Source organism: Poecilia latipinna, unplaced genomic scaffold (genome assembly GCF_001443285.1).
Source record: "Poecilia latipinna isolate Pla-1442-1.1 unplaced genomic scaffold, P_latipinna-1.0 Scaffold303, whole genome shotgun sequence".
NCBI lineage: Eukaryota > Metazoa > Chordata > Actinopteri > Cyprinodontiformes > Poeciliidae > Poecilia > Poecilia latipinna.
The window spans coordinates 45,357-68,894 of NW_015112919.1; the positions used below are offsets into that span (position 1 = coordinate 45,357).

General features: G+C 41.5%; 1 protein-coding gene across 1 annotated transcript in view; it reads left to right on the forward strand.

Moving 5' to 3' along the window:
• Nucleotides 1-23,538, forward strand: part of LOC106948702 (lipopolysaccharide-responsive and beige-like anchor protein) — a gene marked incomplete at its 5' end in the record, with an annotated part of 67,114 nt that overhangs the window by 31,174 nt on the left and 12,402 nt on the right. The window contains 5 exons of the mRNA XM_015034541.1: nt 8,219-8,308; nt 9,833-10,010; nt 11,894-11,953; nt 14,352-14,507; nt 18,839-19,006. Of these exons, the coding sequence (XP_014890027.1) occupies nt 8,219-8,308; nt 9,833-10,010; nt 11,894-11,953; nt 14,352-14,507; nt 18,839-19,006 (652 nt within the window). The remainder of the gene's footprint in view (nt 1-8,218; nt 8,309-9,832; nt 10,011-11,893; nt 11,954-14,351; nt 14,508-18,838; nt 19,007-23,538) is intronic.

A 23,538-nucleotide genomic window follows, 5' to 3' on the forward strand; every position in this document is an offset into this window, starting at 1 on the left:
TTAAAGCTTCCTCCTCTGCTTTCATTCATTATTCATTCCCACCACTTTGAACCATGGCATGTACACACACACACACACATACACACACACACACACACACACACGAGCTACGCCGGGTGCTGCCTGAAAGCAAGCACACAAGACACAGCGCTGAGAAGAAAAACACAGCCAGGGCGCCCACAGCCAAACACGGGCCTGACAACTTCACTGATCGGCTGCGAGAGGCAGCAAGGCCAACTGACCTGGCTCACATCAGCCTATCTGATATATAACTTTCAGCACCAAGGGGGGTGGGGAGAGGTTATACTCTTTTTATTGTTGACAAATTAGAGAAAAAAAAAATCTCAGCTGTAGGGCGAGGCATTTTTTTGTAGTTTTGAAACATAGTTGTTGGTGTGCAGTGAAGTCTGCAAAACTGAGTTCTGTGTGAAACAATGCAAGAGAAAACTTTGGGAGCTAATTTTATTGTCCTGATGTTTAAGATAACCATAAATCATAAGATAAGACAAGATCATTTGTTTGTCTCCCGTGGGAGAAATTTGTCTTAGAACAAGGGACAAGACTGCAGCACATTAGACTAAACAAAACTTCAAAGTCAATTACAATGAATACATAAAACTAGAATAAATAATTAAATAAACGTACATCAAGTTTTGAGCATAAAAGGCACTTTGGTGTACAATATTAATGTGCAAATGAAAAAACAGACTTCGGATGGGCAGTGGATCCACACAAACATGGTGTTAGAAGTTATAGGCCAAAACAGCAAGACTGACCTCACTTATCAATATTGGCCCCAAATGTCCATATTGGTGCATCAATAGTTTGGAACATTATTTAATTTGAACAATAAAGGCTATGGTATGGTAATGGTAAGTAAAAATACCACATTAACACAAAAAAATGCATTACAACCATTTACTTGCTTACTTTCAGAGTATTCTCACTTAGCTAGCGTAGCATTTCATCAAATGGACATTAACAGTTTTAAACAGTGGTATTTATCGTATCGTTTATCATGAAAAAGAAAGTTGATTTATCGTTGTCATGATGCATTTTAGTTATTGATAAACTAAAAATAAACAAAGGGAATGTTTGCCGTTTTCTTCCCTCTTTGTTCCACGAGAGCATCGGTAAACATCAGTAAATTCAAAACTATAAGACGCAGTTACTGTGTGCAGGTTAGTGGTTTAAGTCACTGTTCAAGAAGAAACCTCTTTCAGATGAGAAAGCTTTTCAAGAACAGTATTTGTGTCGTCGCATGCAGTCATTCTGCAAAACTATTTACCTAAAAAATAAGCAATAAATGTTTTTAAACTCCGTTGATACTGTTGTTATCGCAGCAGTACCAGAAAATATTGTGACAAAATTCTGATTCCATATCGCCCCGGCCTAAGTTGAGTGTTCTTAAATCAACAGAAAATCATGGAAGAAAATGAAGAAAACAAGATTCATTTAGTCATAAATTAGACGTGTCCCAGCATCCAAGTGTAAATGGAGATTAGTTCAGTGTACGTCAAGTGGCCTCCACTGTAGAGCCGCCCTTCATGACTCACTGACTGGAGCATCACGGGCACAAGGGGCACATCCTTGATTTATCACCTTATTCGCCCTAATTCCCATCCAGATGTGCTCTGGCCTTTACACACACAAACACACACACACCAGAAAATTGGATCCGTGGTACTGCACTATTTCTTCCAAGCTGTTCCAAAGACAAAGGTATTGATTATTCTACCAATGTACACAGAACCGGCAGAGACAGGAACACAGGATTTCACTTGTATTAGAAACAGAATTCCTCCCACTGTGGCTTTCTGTGTAAGAATACACACCTTAGATTCACCTGCTTACAAATATTTTCTAATTAGCCGCAGTTTCTGTTTTTATTCTGTGTTTCATTAATCATTACAAAGAGAATTATTTTGAATTAAGCTTTTATTATCTATTTAAAACGTCAGGGATGTTACAAATCTGCGCAAAACTTTGTTGCTATTCCACTTGTATCGAAAAAGTTTAATTTCGCAACTGCAGTGTTTCTATTAACTTAGAAATGCGATTAAAATCACACGTGAATACGTTTGTTCACGCGATAAGTCGTTAAAAACTACCTGTGTCGTCATCCTCCTACCACTTCCTGGCCTTTTCAGTTTTTCCAGCGATACTCTCATCCGGTTGTTGATCACATGATTCAAGTGATGCAGGACAAAAAGGTGTTTTCAGTGCAGTTCTGGAAAATATGCTAATTTTGATGCAACCAAAAAACCACCTCATCCAAGCACCAAAACTTAACAGAAAACAAGATTAATTTTTTTTTTTTTTCAAAATTGTCGTGTTTCTATTAAGCCAATTTATTTTTATAATTCTAGTTTGTGCAATTTTATGGTTGATTGAAGCCATAAAATTCATTTATGGTTTCAGTATAAAAAACAACAACAAACAGAAGCCAGCATTGACTCACTGCTTCATTGAAATACCAATAAAACCTTAAAGCTTGCGTCAATCCCTGGAGACGAACAGAAGCTTGTTGTTTTCTCTACCTCCGCCGTTTGACGCTGTGACTCCAGTCTGCCGTCTTTCATCTGTGAAAACACTCTCAGTCTGAGCACTTTAATTAGTTAGATAAACCGAGGCAGTGTTGCCCATGTGAGCTAATCCGAGGCTCCCCTGTTGGTTGTGTTTTTTGCGGAAGGAAACGTGGCCTGTCTGCGCAGAAAGGTGGAAACAGAGTCTCGAGCCTGGCCTTCGTCACATCGGGGCGCTGGGGAGGGAGTTTGAGGGATTTTTAGGCCTGAAAGGGCCCCCAGAGTCTGTCATTACTGAGTGACAACTGTTTCAGCCTGAGCTCTGGCCTGAGCTGCGACGGGCCCTGGGGCGGATCAGAGTCGGTGGGGGGAAGTGGAGGAGTGGCCACAGATCTGTGTGCATGTTTTCTACGACAATGGGTTAGATGGTTTGTACCTTTTGCTTTGCTCTCTACCACATCTCCCTCCTATCCACACGCTCTTGGAGCGTTGTGTGTGTGTGTGTTCCACGTAGTTATGTTGGTGCATACGGGTGTGTCTGTGTACATTTTGTATTGGCATGTTTATACATTTGTATATTTATGCGTGCTCATCAGCATAAATGACCACAATCGAGTGTTTATACTTGCATTTTGTGTGTGTGTGTGTCTGGGGGAGAAAGTGTGGAATAGCTCAGCACAGATTAGTGACTGCTCTGGATACCGGTGCCTTGTTTTTCAACCGCGTGATTACTTCCTGTCTTGCCTCCGCCACTCAGCGCAGGGAGAAACCATGTGCACACACTGGTGTGTGTTCTTGTGGTGGGGTTACATGCACATCTGCGTTGCCTCTCGGAGTAAAGGGGGGGAGACTTGGCCTGATTTGCCTTTGCGTCGTCCTACAGGGCTTCCCCTCTTTCATATGTGATTATGGAAAAATCCAGCAACCTCTCACGGCATGGACAAAACACAGATCCCTGTTTGAATTGTACAGCATTTGTGTAATTCGGCAGAAAAGCCTTGCGAGTGTACCTGCGTCCACACGTTTTCAAAGTCGGTCATATTCCTTAAAGGGGCAGGACTATGGGTTTTTCAGGCACATAGTACCATTTTATACCACAGTCAAGAAATTGTTAACTTCAGTTGTTGTAAAAATGATTTAAATTTAACGTCGTAGTTTAACACCTTGAAACGTGGACTCTGTTTCCTTCATAACTCCTGCTCTTTCTGAAACTGTCTTCAGGAAGTCGTCACAACATGGCTCCTCTATTGAGAAGTAGCTCGTATAATGAGCTTAGCAGATGCGCCATTGTACCAGGTGTTTGCTAATTGTTCTGGCTAGTCTGAAGGAGCCATGTGAGTGTGGGATGCTCTGTGAAACTACAGCTCTGAGGAGGAGCTTTGTCTCAAAGGCGGGGCTAGGTCCATCCAGATGTTTCGCAAAGCTGAATGTTTACCACGGGAGATTAAATGTTTTCTTAAACATGCAAGAAAAAATCAAAGCACCACTCCAGGATTGTTTTAAACGAGGGAATAACATCATAACATGTTATGAATAACATCATAACATGTTATGAATAACATCATAACACGATGTAAAGCTCAAAGTTTATTTTACATAATGCTATCCCTTTAAAATCTCTTGCTTTGTCTCTTTTGGCTTATGTTCTCATTTTCAGGTTGGACATCCCTGCTGGACAGACAGCTGGTGATTTGATTTGTTTTAAATCTGTTTTGAGTTCATGTCAGGCCGATTTACATAACCACTGAGATGTTTTGCATGGAAATCCATCTTGTCAAGTTGGCTGAATAAATCAAAGGGCAGGCCGGGACTAAGCTGAGGGCGACTCGGTCATTTAAATGTATAGAATTCAGAAAACCCTCATCAGACGCGGTCCAGCGCTTCCAAAAGAGATTGGCCTTGTAGATGGCGCCCCATATAATCACCTGAGCATTGCATTGGCATATAGGGATAGGACATCCTGACCTACACTCAGCGCCGTTCCTCCGCTAGACAGCCTCGTAAATGTCCAGTCTGCACCTAATGAAGATAAGTTAGGAGCCTTTGAGGAGTTTTTCCACACATTAGCTTAAGCAAGGTGCTTCACTCTGCTGTCAGAGGAGGATGCTGCCTTGACCTTGAATGATGCACTGACGCTTCAAGACTTGATGTGGATGAGATGGAAAATATTCGGAGTCTCGGTCATGACGCTTAGAGGAAATTAACCACTGAAGTGTTCTGGGTGAATCATTGTGGACTTTCTATTCGCCGCAATTTAGTTATTGGGTGCGAGTTGAAAAATAAATAGAAACATCTTATTGAGGATCTGATGCTTGGTCAATTATGGTCTTTAAATATTGTGCATTTAAATATATATATATATATATATTGTTGAACCTAAACTAAGAGACAGAAAAGTGGGTAGAAGGGGACCGTCTTGCAGTAAAGGTCATCAGGCCGAAACCCGAACCTGTGACAGCCCTGTTGAAGTCTAAGGCCTCCATATGTGGGTGGATCTGTACCCCTACACCACCACAGCACCTCCACCCTCTAAATTAACCATGCTCATTACCGTCATGTCTTTTTCCATCATGTTACGATTTTTTGCCACAATGCTCTCCACTTTTCATCTTTGAGGCATATCAGTCATTTTTAAATGAGAAGTTGTTTTGGCTGAATGAGTGTTAAGTTGATAACTTAAAGAGTTTGTTGTGTGTTCATATTTCTAAACAGAACCAGATAAAGTACATTTTGAATTCCTGTCACCGGACATTGTTAAAACTGTTTCTCTTTCTCGTATGGCCCCGCCATCTCTATTTCTGTATCAACTGGCTCTGCTTAACAATGACCAGTAGCGTGCTCTTCTGGATGACGGCGCTGAAAAATGGTCGTAGTATTTAATCAATTTGAACCAATTTTAATCTAATTAACCGTTAATCAACAATCATAAGTCAATTCATTGTTTGCATGCCTAATTCTGGCATGAAAAAACCTGTACAGTCATAGTGAGAACACTAACGGAGTCATTCTAAATGAGCTAATACTGCTTACAACTGCAATGAACAAACTATCAACAGGCTGGCCCTTCTGATTACCCAGACAGTACGTGATTGTTGGACTCTCAGTATTACTCTCTAAAGAGTGAAATGACAAAATGATGTAAAACTCTGTAAAATAGAAGAATTTACTTAAAAACTTAAGAACTAAATTCACATCTTTCATTTTTAATTTTTTTTATTTTTGCCCGTGGTTTTCAACCACAAAGATAATTTCATCCAGTTTCAGGTATCATAAACTGAACCTCTGGCTTGGTCTTGTTAAGTCCAAACTTTCACAAACTATAATTCTGCTCCAAACTTCTGGTTTTCTGAATTATTGCTGTCATGCTGTCTGAACTCCCTAGTTTCATACTGTGATTCCACGTTTACAAAGAAAATAATCAGCATAGACCTTCTGGGATTGAGTTCTCAACCTTTAATAATGTGATGAAACTTTAATATATCAGTGTTAAAACCCCTCCCTGCGCTGTGCTCCTCTGGTTAGTTTCAGACAATAGGTATGAAGAGACTCGTATCCTGACCTTTTTTTTTCTCATGGAAATGCCGTACAGAGGTCTGAACCATGAGCTCATTTCCAGGCTGCGCCAAGTCAGACTCAGACCTTTTCAGCCTACGCGCACACGCACACACACACACACACACACACACACTCACTCTGTCACTCCTACACAGCCAGTCACAGAGCACGGCAACAACACGTTGACCATGCTGTCATAATTCTGTCTTGGTCATTTTCTTCAGGCCCGTTCTTATCTTATAAAGACCTCTTTTTTTGTAGTCTTAACATTCTTGTATCTTGGTGCGTTTTTAGCTCCTTTGCATATTTTTTCACAGACAAGCTCTGCAGCGTTTAGAGGAACTTGGCCAACGTTCACTTGATTGCCCAGATTGGAGACAACCAGGTCAATTATATATATAAAAGAATGTTTTTTCCCCTCCATCAACACAAATAACTCCCACCATATTAGGTTTATAAATGCATTAATACATTATAATGTAGTACTAATCAAATAAGGTTTACCAAATCTCCCTCTGATTCATTAATGGAGAAATCTTGTAATTCCTTCACTTACCGTTGGGTTCAGACTGTCACTCTATTTACCAAAGAAACTTCAAGACTGCTTTTTGTTTGTCCTTGTAGTTAAAAAAAGGCTCAAATTTGGAATCGACAGGTTGGAGTAAATTGGTCGTATGTCAGAAAGAAAGCCTGAACTGCAGCAAAGCAAATCTGTAGTCCAGTGGTTCCCTTTTGTTTTTCTGGGTGTTTTCTGTTTGTTTTTTGATAAATAAAAGCTGCACTTTATAAAATTGCATTAATGGCAGCACTAGCTCCAAGTAATACAACTACTGAGCCAAGAATGGATCCATTAGAAAAGAAAAGGGTATACAAAGATAATGACAACAGCTACTTGTAGAGCTTTATTTGGGAAAGAAACAGAACTGCTGAGTACACAGTTAACTGAACCACCACAGAAACACACCTACACAGATAGGTCTGTGGGCCCAGACATAAAAAATAAATACACACATTTACATTTAATGATCTCATTAGCTGTTTGGTTCTAAAATATGTCTAAAATTAGTCAAAATAATGTGGGCAGTAGTAACATGAGCAAGCAAGGATTATTAAAACTAACTGATCTGTTAATTGCACCAAATCATCAACACCTCCTCAGGTTTGTCTCAACAGTCCTTCTGTTTGTCCACTCAAAATGAAATTGGCCTTTGTTTTTCCTCCATTGTGGCATTATTTTAAAATGTAAAACAAATTAGCATTTATTAGGTAAAATACCTAAACATGAAAAGAGTGTATCGGTAGCAGATGTTGGTGCTGTTCTGAATCGGCTGAGTGGAGAGTTATGAGGCTTCAGTGAAGCTCTGAGCGTCCGTCGCTGCTGCCGGCTGGCCTGACAGTGAGAGCCGTGATGCTGTCCAGAGGCTGTTGGGCCGGCGTCTGCTCTGACATTTATGGTCCTATACCTCTTCATTAACACCACCTAACCACGGAGGCCAGGCAGCCGGCCCTCCTCCTGTCCTCTCAGTCCAACTGCGGGACAAATGAGTCGTTGTGTGTAAACGTGTGAACAAAAGACAGTGAAATATGTATGTTTATATGTAAAGTGTGTTCATGTACAGAAGATGATTAGGGCTACTGATTAAAATATATATGTATTTTAAAAAAAAAAACACAAATACTGCCCTTTTTTCCTCAGAATTTGGATGTTAATCTCAAAATTCTGACTTTAATCTCAGAATTGTCTTTGATCTCAGAATTCTGATGTTTTATTTTACTCAGTCTCAATTAATCTCAATTCTTTAATTTTGAGATTAAAATCAGAATTGAGAATTCTGAGGAAAAAAGTCAGAATTCTTCTTTTTTCCAGTAATCCTAATCATCTTCTGTAGTTCAGGCCCTTAAACACATGTACCTTTAAGTTTTTCACTGTAATCTGTTAATCTGTGTTAAAACAGTAATCTGAGAATCTGCAGCAATCACACAGGACTAATTTCATATGTTTGTATTTTTCAAACAGTCGTGATCTATCATAGATATGGAGATCAGACTCGTTGACATTATAATGAGAGATAAATGGATTTGAACTTACAGAAACAGTTTCATAGTGATTGCGTGTCTGTGTTCTCCTGCCTCCTCAGGCCGTGGAGTCTCAGATCAGGAGTTTTGGACAGACTCCTTCTCAGCTGCTCATTGAGCCTCACCCGCCTCGAAGTTCAGCCATGCAAGTGGTAAGTGTCCAACTGGTCCTCATTCCTCTTTTTGTCTTATTTTAACTTCTGGTCCTCCACAAATACGACTGTTTACAATCTCCTCGTTTTTCTCCTTATCTTGCTCTTCCCTACTTTGGGAAATCCTCTTGCCTTTTCCAGAGCACGGCCCCCTCCTCTTTCTTTATTAGTGAGGTGCTTGTGAAAGGAAGAGATAACAAGTATTTGTGCGGAGATGCATTTTGGTAAAAGATTTTCTGCTGGAAATCTGGGTCTGATCCAGATTTTCCCACCTGAGCTGGAAACACGAGATGGGCTGGTTTGAAGCGATGGCCCTTTATGTGCTGGGGAGTGCAGTCAGTAGTTCCTGCCTGTGATGGGGCCGAGGTCCCAGGAGTCCTTATTAGTGTGGTGTCCCTGCGGCGCTGACAGCTGGCTGTGCAGACCACCACCCAGCACACACACACACACACACACACACAAACCCGGGCCGGTCCTTTGAATCTGCCGCCCAACCGTACGGGTGGATTCTGTGAATTTTTTTCTTTTTTTTTGTTTTTTTTTTACTCCTCCAAATATAGTTTTCAAAGACATGCCGTTCAGACAGCTTTTCAAACACATTTCTAACCTTCCCCAAACCTTTATTTTCCTTCTGCTGCTCGCTTCTCTTGGCTTCCACTTTCTCTCCTGTTCCCTCTCGAGCCGGCGCGTTGTCAGTGTCGGCGTCCGCCCCGCGCCGGTGGTAATGATACTGTCAGTGCTTCTAGTTAGCTGTCAGATGAACCGGATTTACCCAGGTCTCTTCCTGATGTTAAACACTTATGTTCCTCTACTTTACACGCAAGGAGGAAAATGGCTTTCTGCTCAAGCTGCTTAGTTCAAACACTACTTAGATTTGAGCTAAATGTTGCCTGAGCAGAGGAAGCAGCCTGACAGGTTGATGGGATAGTGGGGTATTTTTGCCCTTGTGTTGTACGTTCAAAAAAACAAGTTTAAGTCAGTAAGTTAGGAGAAAAAAAAAAAACGTGTGCATTTTATAAAAAAGAGTCTTAAAAAATTTCAATGTAGACTGAAATGAAAAGCAGGCTTAAAGAGTCAGAATTATGTGCTGTTATGTGGCACAATCAACTATCAGCTATTACGCTGCTCTAATAATTATCACAAGTTGGACTTTTTGGAATTGCATCCAACTTCCTGAGCAGATATTTGTCATTTGTTGAATTTGTTAGTCTTTTTTTTTCAACACTAAGACATATTTCCTCCGTTCAGTGATAATTGCTTCCAAGTGCAGTCATGAGTAACATTCTGCATTTTTAAATTTGAGCTCAGCTCTGTCCTGTTGCCATCTGTCCTTGCTTAACCTTCTCTCTGTGCTCTTCTTTCCTCCCTCTCTCCTCCTCCTGTTCTCCCTGCTGCCTCCACCCTGACTTGCTTCCCTTAACTTTTTATTTATTTATCTTTTTGCTTTCGTTTTGCTTTGTGGTCTCTGTTGTTCTGTCCGGTCATCTTGTCCCCTGGTTCCCTGAATAGTATCTTCTCCTGCAGACGCCGATGATGTTCACGGAGCAGATGCAGCAGGACGTCATCATGGTGCTGAAGTTCCCATCCAATTCTCCTGTGACCCACGTGGCGGCCAACACCCAGCCGGGCCTCGCGTCGCCCGCCATCATAACCGTCACCGCCAACCGTCTCTTCTCTGTCAACAAATGGCACGGCTTGGCAGGTCGGTGGTTTCGGCACGTTGGCGTGTTTTTGTGGTGTTTTTTGAGGTCACGTCATGAGTCCTGTGGTCGGGTTGGTTAACGCTGTATTTGTATGAAGATCAGACTGTCTTGCCTGTACGGGACGGACGTTGATTTGAGAGACGGTTGACTGTGTCTACCAGGCAGCTGTATCAAATGTGACACATGTAACAGCCAGCGTTGGGTCTCATGTCCACTTCCATACATCAGCCTTTCACTTTCATAAGTCTTATTTACCCAACACTCACTCGACCTCAGGAAAAACCCCGGGGCCATGAAGCTGATTTGTTTTTAGTGGAATATGAACCACATTGTGAGCAACAAAGACTCGACTGATCGTGGTATTTAGTTTGTGTAATACAGTCTTCACAAGAAGCTCTCCATAATCTTTTTTTTTTTTTTTTACCTCTGTTAAAGCTGTGATATGTAACCTTTATAAAAACTATTTTTACTTATTTGTTAAAACTATTACCATGTCGTGACAGTATAAGACACATAATCTGTGAAAAGATCAAACTCCTCCTCTTCCTCCCTGAGCTACTGTGACAGTCTGAAGAAATGCTCCGCTCTCAACCAAAAACAACCAATCAGAGCCAGGAGGAGGGTCTTAGTGCTGTCAATCAATATCACGAATGAGCTGCTAAATATGCTAATAGCAGAGAAACAACTCACTGTTACAGGAAAGCTGTCTATCTGCCGTCATCAGTGGCCATGCTAACTAGCCTTAGCATTCGTGACAGGCTCTGCTGATGGGGAGAAGCTGTTCATGATTGACGGCGCTAAGACCCTCCTCCTGGCTCTGATTGGTTGGTTGTAGTTAGCATTGGAAGCCCTCCAAGGGCTGCACCGTCTCCAGAGCAACCATGTCAACCGTTTGAGCCAGGAAGACAGCCTTTTAATTTAAAATGGATCACAATCAATAGCATATTTTTTGAGTAGATGTTTTTACCAATCAGTCAAGTTTATTTGTGTTGGACATTTCAGCAACAAGGCAATTTAAAATGTTTTATGTCATTAAAGCACAAAAATAAGAAGTAATATAAACATAATAAGGTCACCAATTGAGAAAATGAGTAACAAACTGCCATCATCAAAATAATCAACACACATCAAATATGTTGGTCAGTGTTCCATTTATTATGTTTCAAAGGCAGCTCTATACAGCTGGGTTTTTAGTCTAAACTTAAAGGAACTCAGTGTTTCAGCTGTTTTGCAGTTTTCTGGAAGTTCCAGATTTGTGAAGCATAGAAGCTGAATGCTGCTCCTCCAGGTCTGGATCTGGTTCTCTCAGTGTAGTTACTTTAGTACTGGAGTGATGCTCCATCTTCCTGGATTTAGTGAGAACACCAGCAGGAGCGTTCTGGATCAGCTGCAGCTGATTATACTTTATTTTAGGCTGAGCAGTGAAGACGCTGTTGCAGTAATCAATGCGACTGAAGATAAACACGTTGATGTTTCTTTAGATCTCACTGAGACATCAGTCTTCTCATCCTGGAAAATGCTCTTCAGGTGACAGAAGGCCGACTTTGTAACTCTTTATGTGGCTCTGAAGGTTCCGGTCTGAGTTCATGTCTTAATGATTAATATGGGAAAAATAAAAATCCCTTTTCATTATCCATCACTACGAAATCAATATTTCTGGGCCGGTGCAGAGGCAGGACTGTTGGGGCTTATATCCTCTGTAGCCTCAGTAACATTTGGACATAATTGATCTATAATTCATGGCAGCAGTCTTAGGCCAGCGGGCCACATTATAGGATTATGGTTATAGTTTTCAGTGTGTTATAATAACCTCGAATGCAGCTTCTGTTTCACAAGGCCACTCCATTACCATATTAATCCAATCTGTCTTCTTCTCTGTCAGGTCATCAGAATGCCGGGGAGCAGCAGTACCAACTTCCTGTGGAAATTGACCCTTTGATAGGTACGCTGTCATTTATGACCATTAAAAGGAATCCGCCCGTGCCTGAATGTGAACCTGTTTATGCATGAAATGAAATCGCGTGCGCGGATCTGCGTGCGGCGTCCCCACCGGTGACTCATGGCGGCGCGCGGAGCCGTGTCCCTGGACACCAGATTAGAGTTGTTTCTCAGCCACCCCCCCTTGCTACCCCCAGTTCACTCGTCATGATATAGGCCCTGCTCTTTCACTAAACCATTTGCATGCAAATTGGAATGCAATGAGCTGTGGCCTGGGCCAGCATTTCATCATCAGCCCCCCTCACCCCGCTCCCTTTCCCCTGCTCCTCCCTCCCTCCCCTTTACTGCATCTTCTTTTGGTTTAATTTGTGCAGAGGGAAAGGACGCGTGTCAGTGAAAATGAATATGAATGCGGTAATAATGTGTGATTGAGAATGCACGGCGGACGGCTGTCAGGACAATATGTGCGCCTCTCATCCTTCACGACTTGTTGATGAGCGGGAGAGCGCCGGGTTGCAGTGATGTATGGGGCGCGCCGGCGGAGCGGCGAGAAAACACGCCTCCTCTGTCCGTCTGCGCCCGCCTCTCGCCTCCTGCAGGGTGTTTGATGCACATCTGCAGTAGGAGAGGGAGATGTGGGCTGCAGGCTGTTCTTTCTCTGCGAATGTTGTGGTCACTGTCACTCTCACGGGATGGTTTTTTTTTTTTTTCTTCCCAAACACTTGACTACTGAAAATAACCAGAGTCGACGCTCAGTTATTCATCCTAATCCTGCGATGCACTGCAAAAACACAAAATCCTACCAAGTGCTTTTGTTCTAGTTTCTGCTGCAAATGTCTTGAAATAAGACAAAACTGACTTAGAAGTGACTTTTCAGCAACATAATATTGATGTAAAATAACTTGCTCTGCTCCCAGATTATTTCACTTATGGAAACATATCTTGTGTTAAGTGAAATAATCTGCCTGTGAAAGTACTTTTTTAAAATCAACATTAATAAATTGTTGACTTAAGACAAGCTCCTATATTTTTCTGAAAAGTTGCACATAAACAGCCATGTCAAAATAACAAATAGTGCTGGACGATAATTTGTCTCAGAAGTTATTGTGATAAACAATAATATTGTTGTTTTGAGATCATTTTAAAGTAATGTAATGATAATGGCGTAATAATGCAAGAACACATTCTGAAAGATCAACTTTAAATTTGAATGGAGATTTATCACTGGGACAGAAAGACATTGTTTCTGTCTAAAACAGAAACAACACATAAAATAAATTATGTAAAGAACATAATTTAAAATTCAAAAAAATTCAACAAAAAAAAAAGCTGTTTGAGACCAAAGCGCCAGATGGGAGAAGTTTATCATCCAGTTTTAGGTTAAAAAAGAAAAAAAAAGGAGAAAAGAGAAAAATTACAAGTCATGCAAATGGAAATTAGTGAGATTGTTTTATTTTATCATGTGTTTAATCCATTTATTTCTTACTGAGGGAACCCTGCGTATTAGTTTTGTCTCATTTCAAGTGTACTACTTGCATATTTGCACTGGAAACTGTAGCAAATCTACTTGGTAAGATTTGGTGTTTTTCTAGTGCACATTTCTTCCATTTGGCCTGTAAAAGATTAGGATAGTAAGATAATCTAATTCCAGAAGCATTTTATCACCATTCGTTACTAAAACACCTTTTTTGGACTGGTTATCGGTTCGATAGAATTAGATGTTTATCATCGTGTCACATTGGCTCGTCTCTACCGCTAAAGTGTCTTGGGGGAGTGCGTGCACATTTTGGGGGAGGTAGCTGGGAGTTTCGCTCTTGTCAGTAATATATTTACACTGTTTGCATTCCAGGAGGAGCTGGAGCTAAACACAGTAAATTGAGGATGAACGCTGAGCCATCTGTGGCTCTGGGGTATGTTAAAAAATTGAAATATTAGTAGAAGCAGATACTCTAAATGCTCCAAGACATACCTGCTCCCTCCGCCCCTCCACCCACACGTTTGACCCCATTAAGTAAGAAAACAACGTTTTTCTTCAGGAGAGCCGCTCAAAGATAGCACTTTTGGTAAATGGCGTCGGTAAATCAGAGTTGCGATTTACGATATTTGATCATGCGAAGATGAATCTGGTGTGTTCGTCCCGGTTAGAGTGGGGTTCCTTTTTTTGTAAAGTCGATTCACACCGGGACATCACTCACACTCTTACTCCCCTCTTGGAAAATGCCGCAGTTTCCATAAACTCTCAATCTCCGGGATGTTTTATGCGTCGTCCCACAAATCTCCTTCACACCGACACTTCGGCGGAGGAGCATCAAAGCGCGAGCTCCCGGCTGTTTATCCGACACGTCGGCCGTCCTCAGAGTGTGTGTTGGATTCCTGTGTGCATTCTGTTTGCTTCCTTGCAGCCAGCAACGTGGGCTCTCACCGGCGTCAGATCTCAGACCTCCTGGATCAGAGCATCCAGATCAGCTCGCAGTGTTTCATCATCACCGCCGACAACCGCTTCATCCTGCTGTGTGGCTTCTGGGACAAGAGCTTCCGGGTCTACTCCACCGACACAGGTAGCTGATGGAGAAGTGGATTTTTCTGCTTGATCTGTTGTCAGTTTAGATCGGGCCTAAAAGAATCCTACCTGACCCTACAGATTTATTTGGGTTGGTCTGATCCAACCCAACTAATTCACTTTAATTCCTGAGCCCAATGTAAACCTGACATTACGATTTTATCGCTTTTGTTTTTGACCAGCGTTCAGGAAGCAGTGTAGGTTTTCCTGTTTTTAGTTTTTGTCTGACGTCTTCCAGCTCCTTCTTGTCGCTTGTTTTAACCGCAAGGTGAGTCAAGTGCAAATCATCTGAGATGTGCGATTGATGAGATCACACAATGCGCTGCGCTCGTTACAGTCGGAGCTTCTGCACCACGATTACTTAGTTTAACCTGTTAAGGAAATAAACTACCTGCTCCTGTGTTTACACTACAATATGTATATTAACACAACCTTGTATCACTTGGCTTTCTCTGTGCCTTTTCTGTACTTATTCAGCATGCCATAGAAGTCCGACCCCCGACCTGACCCGACTATCTAGAAAATAACTTTTGCCCGACCTGGCCTGAATTTTGGGTTGGGTTCGGGTCAGCCTCGGGTCATAAATCCAAACTCTAGCAAACATGTCGAAGAAGGTGCTGTGGTAAGCCGAGACCAGTCTTTATGGTCTGCATGCAAAACACCATGTGGTGAAAAACTTGATGTGCATCAACCATGAGCTTCTTTAGCATGAACAGAGAAACTGGTCAGAGTTGTTGGGTCGTCTTACAGGGGCAGTATCATATGTTTTCCTTCCACATAGTTCCATTTTATAGCACAATTAAGTAACCATTACCTTCAGTTTGTTATAAAAAAGCTATAAATATCAAGTATGAACCAAAAGATATTTGACTTAGTAGTTTAACGCCTTGAAATTGGACCACTGTCTAAGAAAGTCCTGCTCTTTCCAACACTTCGCCTTCAGGAAGTCATCACAACATGGCTCCTCTATTAGCCCCTTAGCAACATTTTTACCAGCATTTTACCAAGAAGTTACTCATATGATCAGCTCACTTGACTGCAGTTCCACCAAGTGTTTGCTAATTGCTGCTGGCTAGTCTGAAGGAGTTGCTTGAGGGAGTCCCCTAGTGGTCTGCAAGGTACTGCATGAAGACAAGTTAGCCTTGTCCAAAGGATTGTGATTAATATTTGACTTTAGACTGGGTCACTTAAAAGAAAAGTTGAAAATACCAGTGAAAAGAAAACAACGTCAAGACTATTATTAGGTGGGAGGAATTACAGTCTGCAGGAATATTTTTCAGTTTCTCAGGTTGAGTTACAGAACTTTTGTTTTTATCTGTAGAACACTATTATGATCCACAGCATGCCACAGACACAGATCTAGGTCAGATCTAGGCCAGTCTGGCCTGTACCTGCGGCTGTGCTGAGTGTGATATGAAGTGAGGAGCTTCGTCAAGCTGAAAGAGAATTATTGTTTCCACCCGATCAACTCAGATCTATTTTCCTTTTATGATGCTTTTAAATTACAAATAGCCCAAAGATGTTAATACATGCAACACTTAGCTTAGAATCTGTAAATAACTCAAAACGCCAACAAGTAAACTTGTTCATGGTTTTGTTGCGGCCAGTCACATTTCAAAAACAGCACCATCCTTCTCACTACAGCGAGCAAAGAAGACAACAATAAGTGAGTAAAGAGAGTAATATTTTAATTTCAGGGCGTATGTACTAAGATGTATCAAGTTAGGTGGTCTGTGAGTGTTTTGTTAACTGGGTTGAGTGGTCCTCCTCAGCCTGATGAAGGTTCCACAAACACTGGCCTGTATTAGTCTTACACTGTTTGTGCTGAATCGTCCTCCAAACTTGAGGAGAATGGCCCAGCATTTATACCTGAATATCATCAGCTCAATTCAAACGTTTTCTCACCAAAAAAAGAAAAAAAACCTGCAGTGAGGTCAGGGGTCCTAAATGAGACTGTCTGAAGCTTCATCTCGCTCAGCGTCTTCCCCCGGCCTCATTCAGAGCACTACATGCATCCACACAACAGACTCAATTCAATTTCTCTACAGGCCGGGCGCGTCGGCGGCGGTGGTGGGGGGGAGTGAGAACACAGAGATGGCTCTATTGTGTTGCTGCCACCAGGTTGTGCGACTAGAACAAGAACAGAGTTTAATCGAATGCAGCTCAGCAGCTGCCGCCGGCGCCCCCAATTCCCCCCGCCAGGTTAAAGGGCCGGCGGATTTTTATCAGATCCCAGAGTCCCGATTGGGGAAGCATGAGGAAGCAGCTTCCCTTCCACAGGCGGCCAGAAGCGTGCGGCGAAGCGCATGTTTAATCTGAGGCGCATGGTAGCCATTATTGCAGCAGTCATCATTACTTATTTCCACTGTTTATGAGAACGTCAAACATTTCACATCTTTGTTCTCCTGTGTTCTTCTCAGAGGGAGGGAGGGTGTGGGGGGGGGAGTTAAGTCGTTGACCCGCTCCGGTTTCATAATAGCCCACATCACTTTTAGGGAGAAGCGTCTTAATTTTCCCGGAGGATGACGAGTTCCGACACCCGGGACAGGAGCGTCGCCGCGCTGTGAAGTATCCGCCTTTTGACTGCCGAGGTCACGTTCCGACAGGCGTAATGGGTTTTAGACGGTGAGACAGTGGCGCTGTGGTCTTGAAATCTGACAGCAATTAGCCTCTTTACATATACACATGGTCACCGTGCACGAGCACACACATTTGGAACGACTATTTATTCGTGTCTGGGAATTAACACAAGTCTGATCTCAGATCAGTCGTATAATCAACTCATGATGGGAACCTAAAGCGGTTGCATCTGTCAGGAAAGTCTTTTTTTATGTCCTGGGGTTACAGCCCTACTGCCTGTTTGGTCCTTTTTGCTTCTAGGCAGATTGTTTCTACATTTACATATTTGTTCCATGAATGTCAAACAGCTTTTTGTGGGAAAGAACCTCACAGATGATCCAATTATGTTTTACTAATGCTCAATATCAGCTGATGGAATTGCAGTGACTCATCGGCAGTAGTTTTCAAAACTTGGCAGAAAATGGATCCTTCTGACTCAGCGGCTTGTAGCAGAGGTCAGAGGTCAGAGCACTTTGTCCCGCTTTTTGTTCTTGCCTTAAGTCAAAGTTGGTCAAGAATCTGTTTTTGTAGTGTTAAAAAGTCTGACAAAATCTAAAATGTGTCTTGTTTCTTCCATTTTTCTTTTTTTATCTTGTTTTTCTGATCGTTCGTTCTGTGCTGCAGTTCTGTTAATGCACTGCCACAAAGAACTGCAGCGATTTATTCAGCATTTCCCGCAAACCGACAAAAAAACAAACTTGTGAAACTGGCTGATTATTTCTTTGGACAACTGGAATCTAAACGTTCCCGTTACCTTACAGAGCAGCTTCTTCAGCAGAGCGTTTATTTACCAAAGCCTGGCTGGATAAAACAGTGGCCGTCTAAACCCTGATTCTAATAGCAGCTTCTGGCTATACTTACCTAAAAAGAGGCTGAAGTTTAGAAACTGAAGTGCATAAACCCAACTTTAGCTGAAAAATGTGCGTTTAACTTCTGAAATAAGCATGTTACAGAGTGAGTGAGCTGTTAAGATTATTTATTTTAATAGTTGAAGTTTGCTTAAGTTTCACCTGCTGAAGTTTTTCAAGCCTTCATAAAAAAATTTTCATCTCAAATTCTTCACAATTTTAGATGGGGAGAAAAAAGAATTAAATCTGTTCTGATCAAACAGTCTGAATAGATTATGAAACAATAATGCAGCCCCAGGATTTTGGTGAGAATATTTTACATTTAACATTTCCAAGGCAGTCAGAGTCAGACAGGGTTGTAATAGTTTTGAGTTTTTCATTATAGTTTTGTTTTATTTCAATGTGACTTTTTGTTTGTCCAACATCCATTTTGTGGATCAGTGTAATCTGCTGACAGTTGACAGAAAAATACATTTCAATCTGTTCAAAAGTCTAATAAATGGGTTCATAAACATGAAAGGGGAGGATGTTATATCTATAATTTAGTATGTTTTAGTTTTATAAATGTTTTATAGTTCCAGTTATTCATAGATTTTCCTCATTAATATTTTTTAATTTCCATTAACAAAAATGTTTTCCCATTTTCAGTGTTGGTTATCCTGTTAGTTTTAGTTAACCACATTAACGTTGGCGCTACACCTGAACAGGAAGTCCTTGTCCTCCCTCTTGCTCTGACTGCTGTTATCACATTTCAACACTATTTTATGTATTTATTCGTCATGTGGTCACGGTAACGTCTCGGTTGCGTTGCATTTAAAGCTGTCCTAATTTTTTTTTCTGGTTTTCTTTTGGCCGCCTGCAGGGAAGCTGACGCAGATCGTGTTCGGACACCGGGACGTGGTGACGTGTCTCGCCCGCTCTGAGTCGTACATCGGTGGAGACTGCTACGTCCTGACAGGCTCCAGAGACGCCACCCTGCTGCTGTGGTACTGGAACGGAAAGCACAGCAGCATCGGAGAGAGCCCAGGCAGTGAGTGCGCGTCGTGAAAACACACACACACACACGCACGCAGGCACACACACACACACGTACGTCTGTCTTCCGAGCTCTCACCCTCACAGACAGTCCTGACTGTGTGATTTACGGCCTCCCTCTGTAAGGTAACAACTAGTTTCATCTGACCAGCCCAGGCCTCCTCCGTACAGATTGGATTTCGCGGCTCTGCAGGACCGGGAAGAGCTTTCGATAAAGTGTTGGGAGAGAGACCGTGTGTTTCTGATAGTGTGTGTGTGGGGGGGATGGAAGGGTAGGGCTGGAGGGAATCTGTCTTTAATGTGAGTGAAAGTGAGGGCCACTTAGAGACGTTAAACGTGAAGTTGCGTTGGGGGTCGCCCGGCCGACACATGAAAGTTCCCCACCGTCCCGGGGCCAGCGGGGTCAGGCTGGTCGATAAAAGTGAAAAATGTCACAGGCCTCCCCGGCGTTACCATAACATATGGCATCGGCGGCGATCAAAGCGTCTCCGCCACATTGCTCACAGCCTCGGCCTCCGCGGTGCTAATTTGGCCGGCTTAGATTGGCGGACATGTTAAGTGATCCATCACAAACGGGATGAAATTTATGACAAATTGTAATTTGCTTAATAAGCCGCTTTGGTGTGTGATGTGAAGGAGAGCAGAGGATACTTTAAAATAAAAGGTACATTTATTTATTTATTTATTTATTTATTTATTTATTTATTTATTTATTTATTTCAAACAGACAATAATGGAATAGAAATAGGATAGAAACAAACTTCAATGTCCAGGAAAAGACAAATTTAGGTGCAAACAGCAGCAACAGATATGTAGGCTCACACAAGGTCTTAAAGTGTTAAAAAACCAAATATAAGGAAATAATAATAATAATGAAAGTGTACTGTATGAGACTGACAGGAAAGACTGTAGTTTTTAGAAATAGACATATTGGAGTCACGATCCAAAGGATGTGCAGTCGGATCACGTTTTCAGAAACGTTCATAATGTATCTGTGCAGAAAAACCAGATGTGCAAAAGGGAGTAAAAACCAGAGTAGGTGTTTGTGCAAATGTGAAAATACAAAGTATAAACAGAAAAACATCATAGTTGGACAAATGGCCATGCAATTTTACACACTTTGTTCAAAAAGGAACAAAAAAGATCTTAGGATTTCCTGGATCTCTCATACACATCAACATACAAATATAGATTTAAAAAAAAAAAAAATCTATATTCCTTTTTGTAAGTCATAAATTGAGGCGAGATTGGGCTTTTTTTAGCTGCTGTTTTGCATGTGTAAAATTCAGTCTATTTGAGTTTTAGTGGCTCAGAGCTGCAGCTGGAGGGGCAGACAAAGCGCTCATCATCCCATCCCAACGTGACGCTTCATTGGCCGGGACCGCAGGAGGCTCTATCTCCGTCTCTCTCTCTCTCTCAGACATGATGTTCTTCTGCAACACACTCACACACACCAAATCCAGACAGACAGCAGACCTTTAATCTGCTTCCAAAAACCTATAACGACTCAAAAAGCTAAAAAAAAAAAATCTTCTCTGTGCGCTAAGAACGAGAACACACACTTACAGAAAAATTCCAGCTCGCTCCTAACGACCCGTGGACATCTCACACACCTCATAAGCTTGACGTGAGTCCGTCTGAGTGGTTGATGCGTTCACATGAACACACTGACCTATGAACTCGTGGCTTGTCCTCCAACTGGTTCAGATTTTAGATGTGCTACTGCCATCTGCTGGAGAACGGAACTAGTTTTTTCAGTGGAACGGAACTCCTTTTCTGATCTTTAGAAATTCACAATTGTTTTTTTTTTTTTTTGTAAGAGCAGAAGTATTGTATGTAAAACATATTAATTTGACCTGTTTGTCTTAATAATATTGTTATGTTGTGTGGAAAATTGTCCTGAGTTTTTTCTGTCTCTTACAGTAGAGGGAAGGCCAAACAATATTTATTTTTCTATATAGTTGTAAAAGCATCTGTTCCAATACTGTAATGAACTAAACTAATATTGAACTTAAATATTAGCTTAAAAATGTGTTTTAGAAAACAACAGAAGAAAAATCATAAATGAAATATCAGGTTTGTCATTAATGCAGCTCAAACAGAGCCGGTGCTACAAAGTTCTGTGTGTTAAAGTAAGAACGGCTCACTGAGCCTCCAGTTATGCAAATGAGAAACAAGGTTAGAGCAGATGTTGTGTGTGGGGCAGCCTGGCCACAGATCCTGCTACCAACAGGAAACATTTCTCTATGAAGTAGTTAAAATCTTTCAGTTTACCGTTTAATGTCGCCACACGAAACGCCTTCAGTTCAGATTCGACAGAAAACATTAATGCCTGTTTTGGAGGCACTCGTATGTGAACTGATTTCTCAAACTTTCTCTCTCTGAAAAGTTTGTGTTCGACTTTATTAAGTAGATATTTGAAAAGATATCATCAAAATATTTCCCAGTATGATGCGTCACTCAGCTTTTCCCAGTTAAAGGGGCAGTGGTACGTAGAACGACTTTTTGGAGCTTCACATCATGTTATGATGTTTTTCTCTCATCAAAAACATACCTGAAGTGTTGCCTTGATTCTTTCATCCATGTTTGAGAGATCATTTAATCTCCATGGCAACCATTCAGCTGATCAAAACGGCTGGAGAGACCGAAGCTTCTGACCATCCGCCTCACAGAGCAGATCAGCCTTGCAACTCCCCCACTCAGCTCCTTCAGACTAGCCAGCAGCAATTGGCAAACACCTGGTGGAGCTGAGCATCTGCTGAGCTCATGATAGGAGCTGCTTCTCAGTGAAACGCTGGTATAAACGTTGTTGAAGTGTTAATAGAGGAGCCATGCTGTGATCAATGTCTGTAGGTGGAGTTTCAGAAAGAACAAGATTTTCTTAAAGAGACAGAGACCCAATTTCAAGGCAAAAACGTAAATTAGGAAGTCAAATTTCTTTTAAGTCATTTTTGATGTATGCAGCATTTTAATAATTGAAGTTAACAGAGTTGATTACACTGTAAAATGTGCCTGGAAAACTTAACACCCTTCCAGTTTAGCTGAACATATTTTTAATAGTGTTTTAATTACCTTTTTTGTCCATTTTTATCTATTAAAGTGTATAAAATGCTCTTTTTATTTTGCATGAAATAAAGTAAAATAACAAAAATGAAAAAAAACGTATATAAAGTACATTTGATTTACATCCAGCTCCTCAAGACCAATGCCCAACAGTAACTACATATTTACTACATAATATAGCGATCTCCTTCCATAACTCCTGCTCTGTAAAAGGAAGCTGTGACCGGCTAATGTCCCTAAAACAAGTTTAATACGAGTGTACGTCCACTCACAGAGACACCCGATCCCCTCCTCTGCCTCCTAGCTCAGGCCACGTACAGGTATGAAATTGCAGTCAGATGTCTCTCTAATTTAAACCAAACTTTAGGTGCAGGCTCCAGCCTCAGTTTGTTCCCTTTATCAGCTCTGTAGATCTGCGTGGATCGAAATCCGGCTTGGTCCTCCCGGCTTCGCCGGCTCACGGGTCATGTGTTTGCTTTTAGTGAGAACGAGGCTGTTAACTGGATGAAATGTGCTTGTTTGGGCTGCCGGCGCTCTGATGAGATCAGGGGCGAGTTTGGGCGGCTGCAAAGTGGACAGCTTGATGTTTAAAAAAAAAAAAAAAGTCCAAACAATCAACTGGAGTTAAATCCTATGAGATCAGTCATCGGAGACAAATTTGCTGCTGTTTTGATTTCCCCGTTTCAAAACATGTCCTGTAATAACACTGAGAAACTTTGCTCATATTGACGCGTTTTGCTCGTTTAGCCGCTCATTACAATAATCCGCCAGATATTTTCTGCTCTGTGCATGTGGGTTTCATTGATTTGAAATACGCGACTTGTCATCTTGTCTTTTTTTTTTTTTCGAGAGCAGTGTGGGCTCTATGGAGTCTTTCTGCTAAATTCAATTAAGGTGTTACAGTAGCTGTGGCTTTTGGGGGAAGAACCGGCCCTATTAGAGAAGCTCGGTTGAGTTTGTGCCGTGCGGCTGCATTTAGACAGGAGCTGCATGAGCTCATGCACCTAAACAGCACCGTTAGCCGGCGCAGTTGAAAACGTGTTGTTTATTACAGCCGTTTATGGCCAAGACATGTTCATATCGGAAACTTTATGCTTCCTATTCCCAGAAGCTGCGAGGCGGATGTTTAAAGAAAGAAAGAAAGACTACATTGTTTGGTGAACACAAATAAAGCCTGGCAGTTGCACTTTTCAATATTTTATGTGGTTATAAAGACGAGCAGCATATTTTATTGTGATAGAGCAACACAGAGTAGTTCGTAGTTGTTTCTTATTATGAGAATTTTGATTTATTGTGGTGGCAAAATATATCTGTTAATTTTGTTAAAAAAAAACTGATATGATCAGAAATGTTTTTACTGTTTTCTCCACTTTCTATCACAAGAGGATCAATAAATATTAATAAATGTGAAAATATGATTCAATGTAGTTACTTTATGCAGTTTATTGATGTAAAATCCACTTC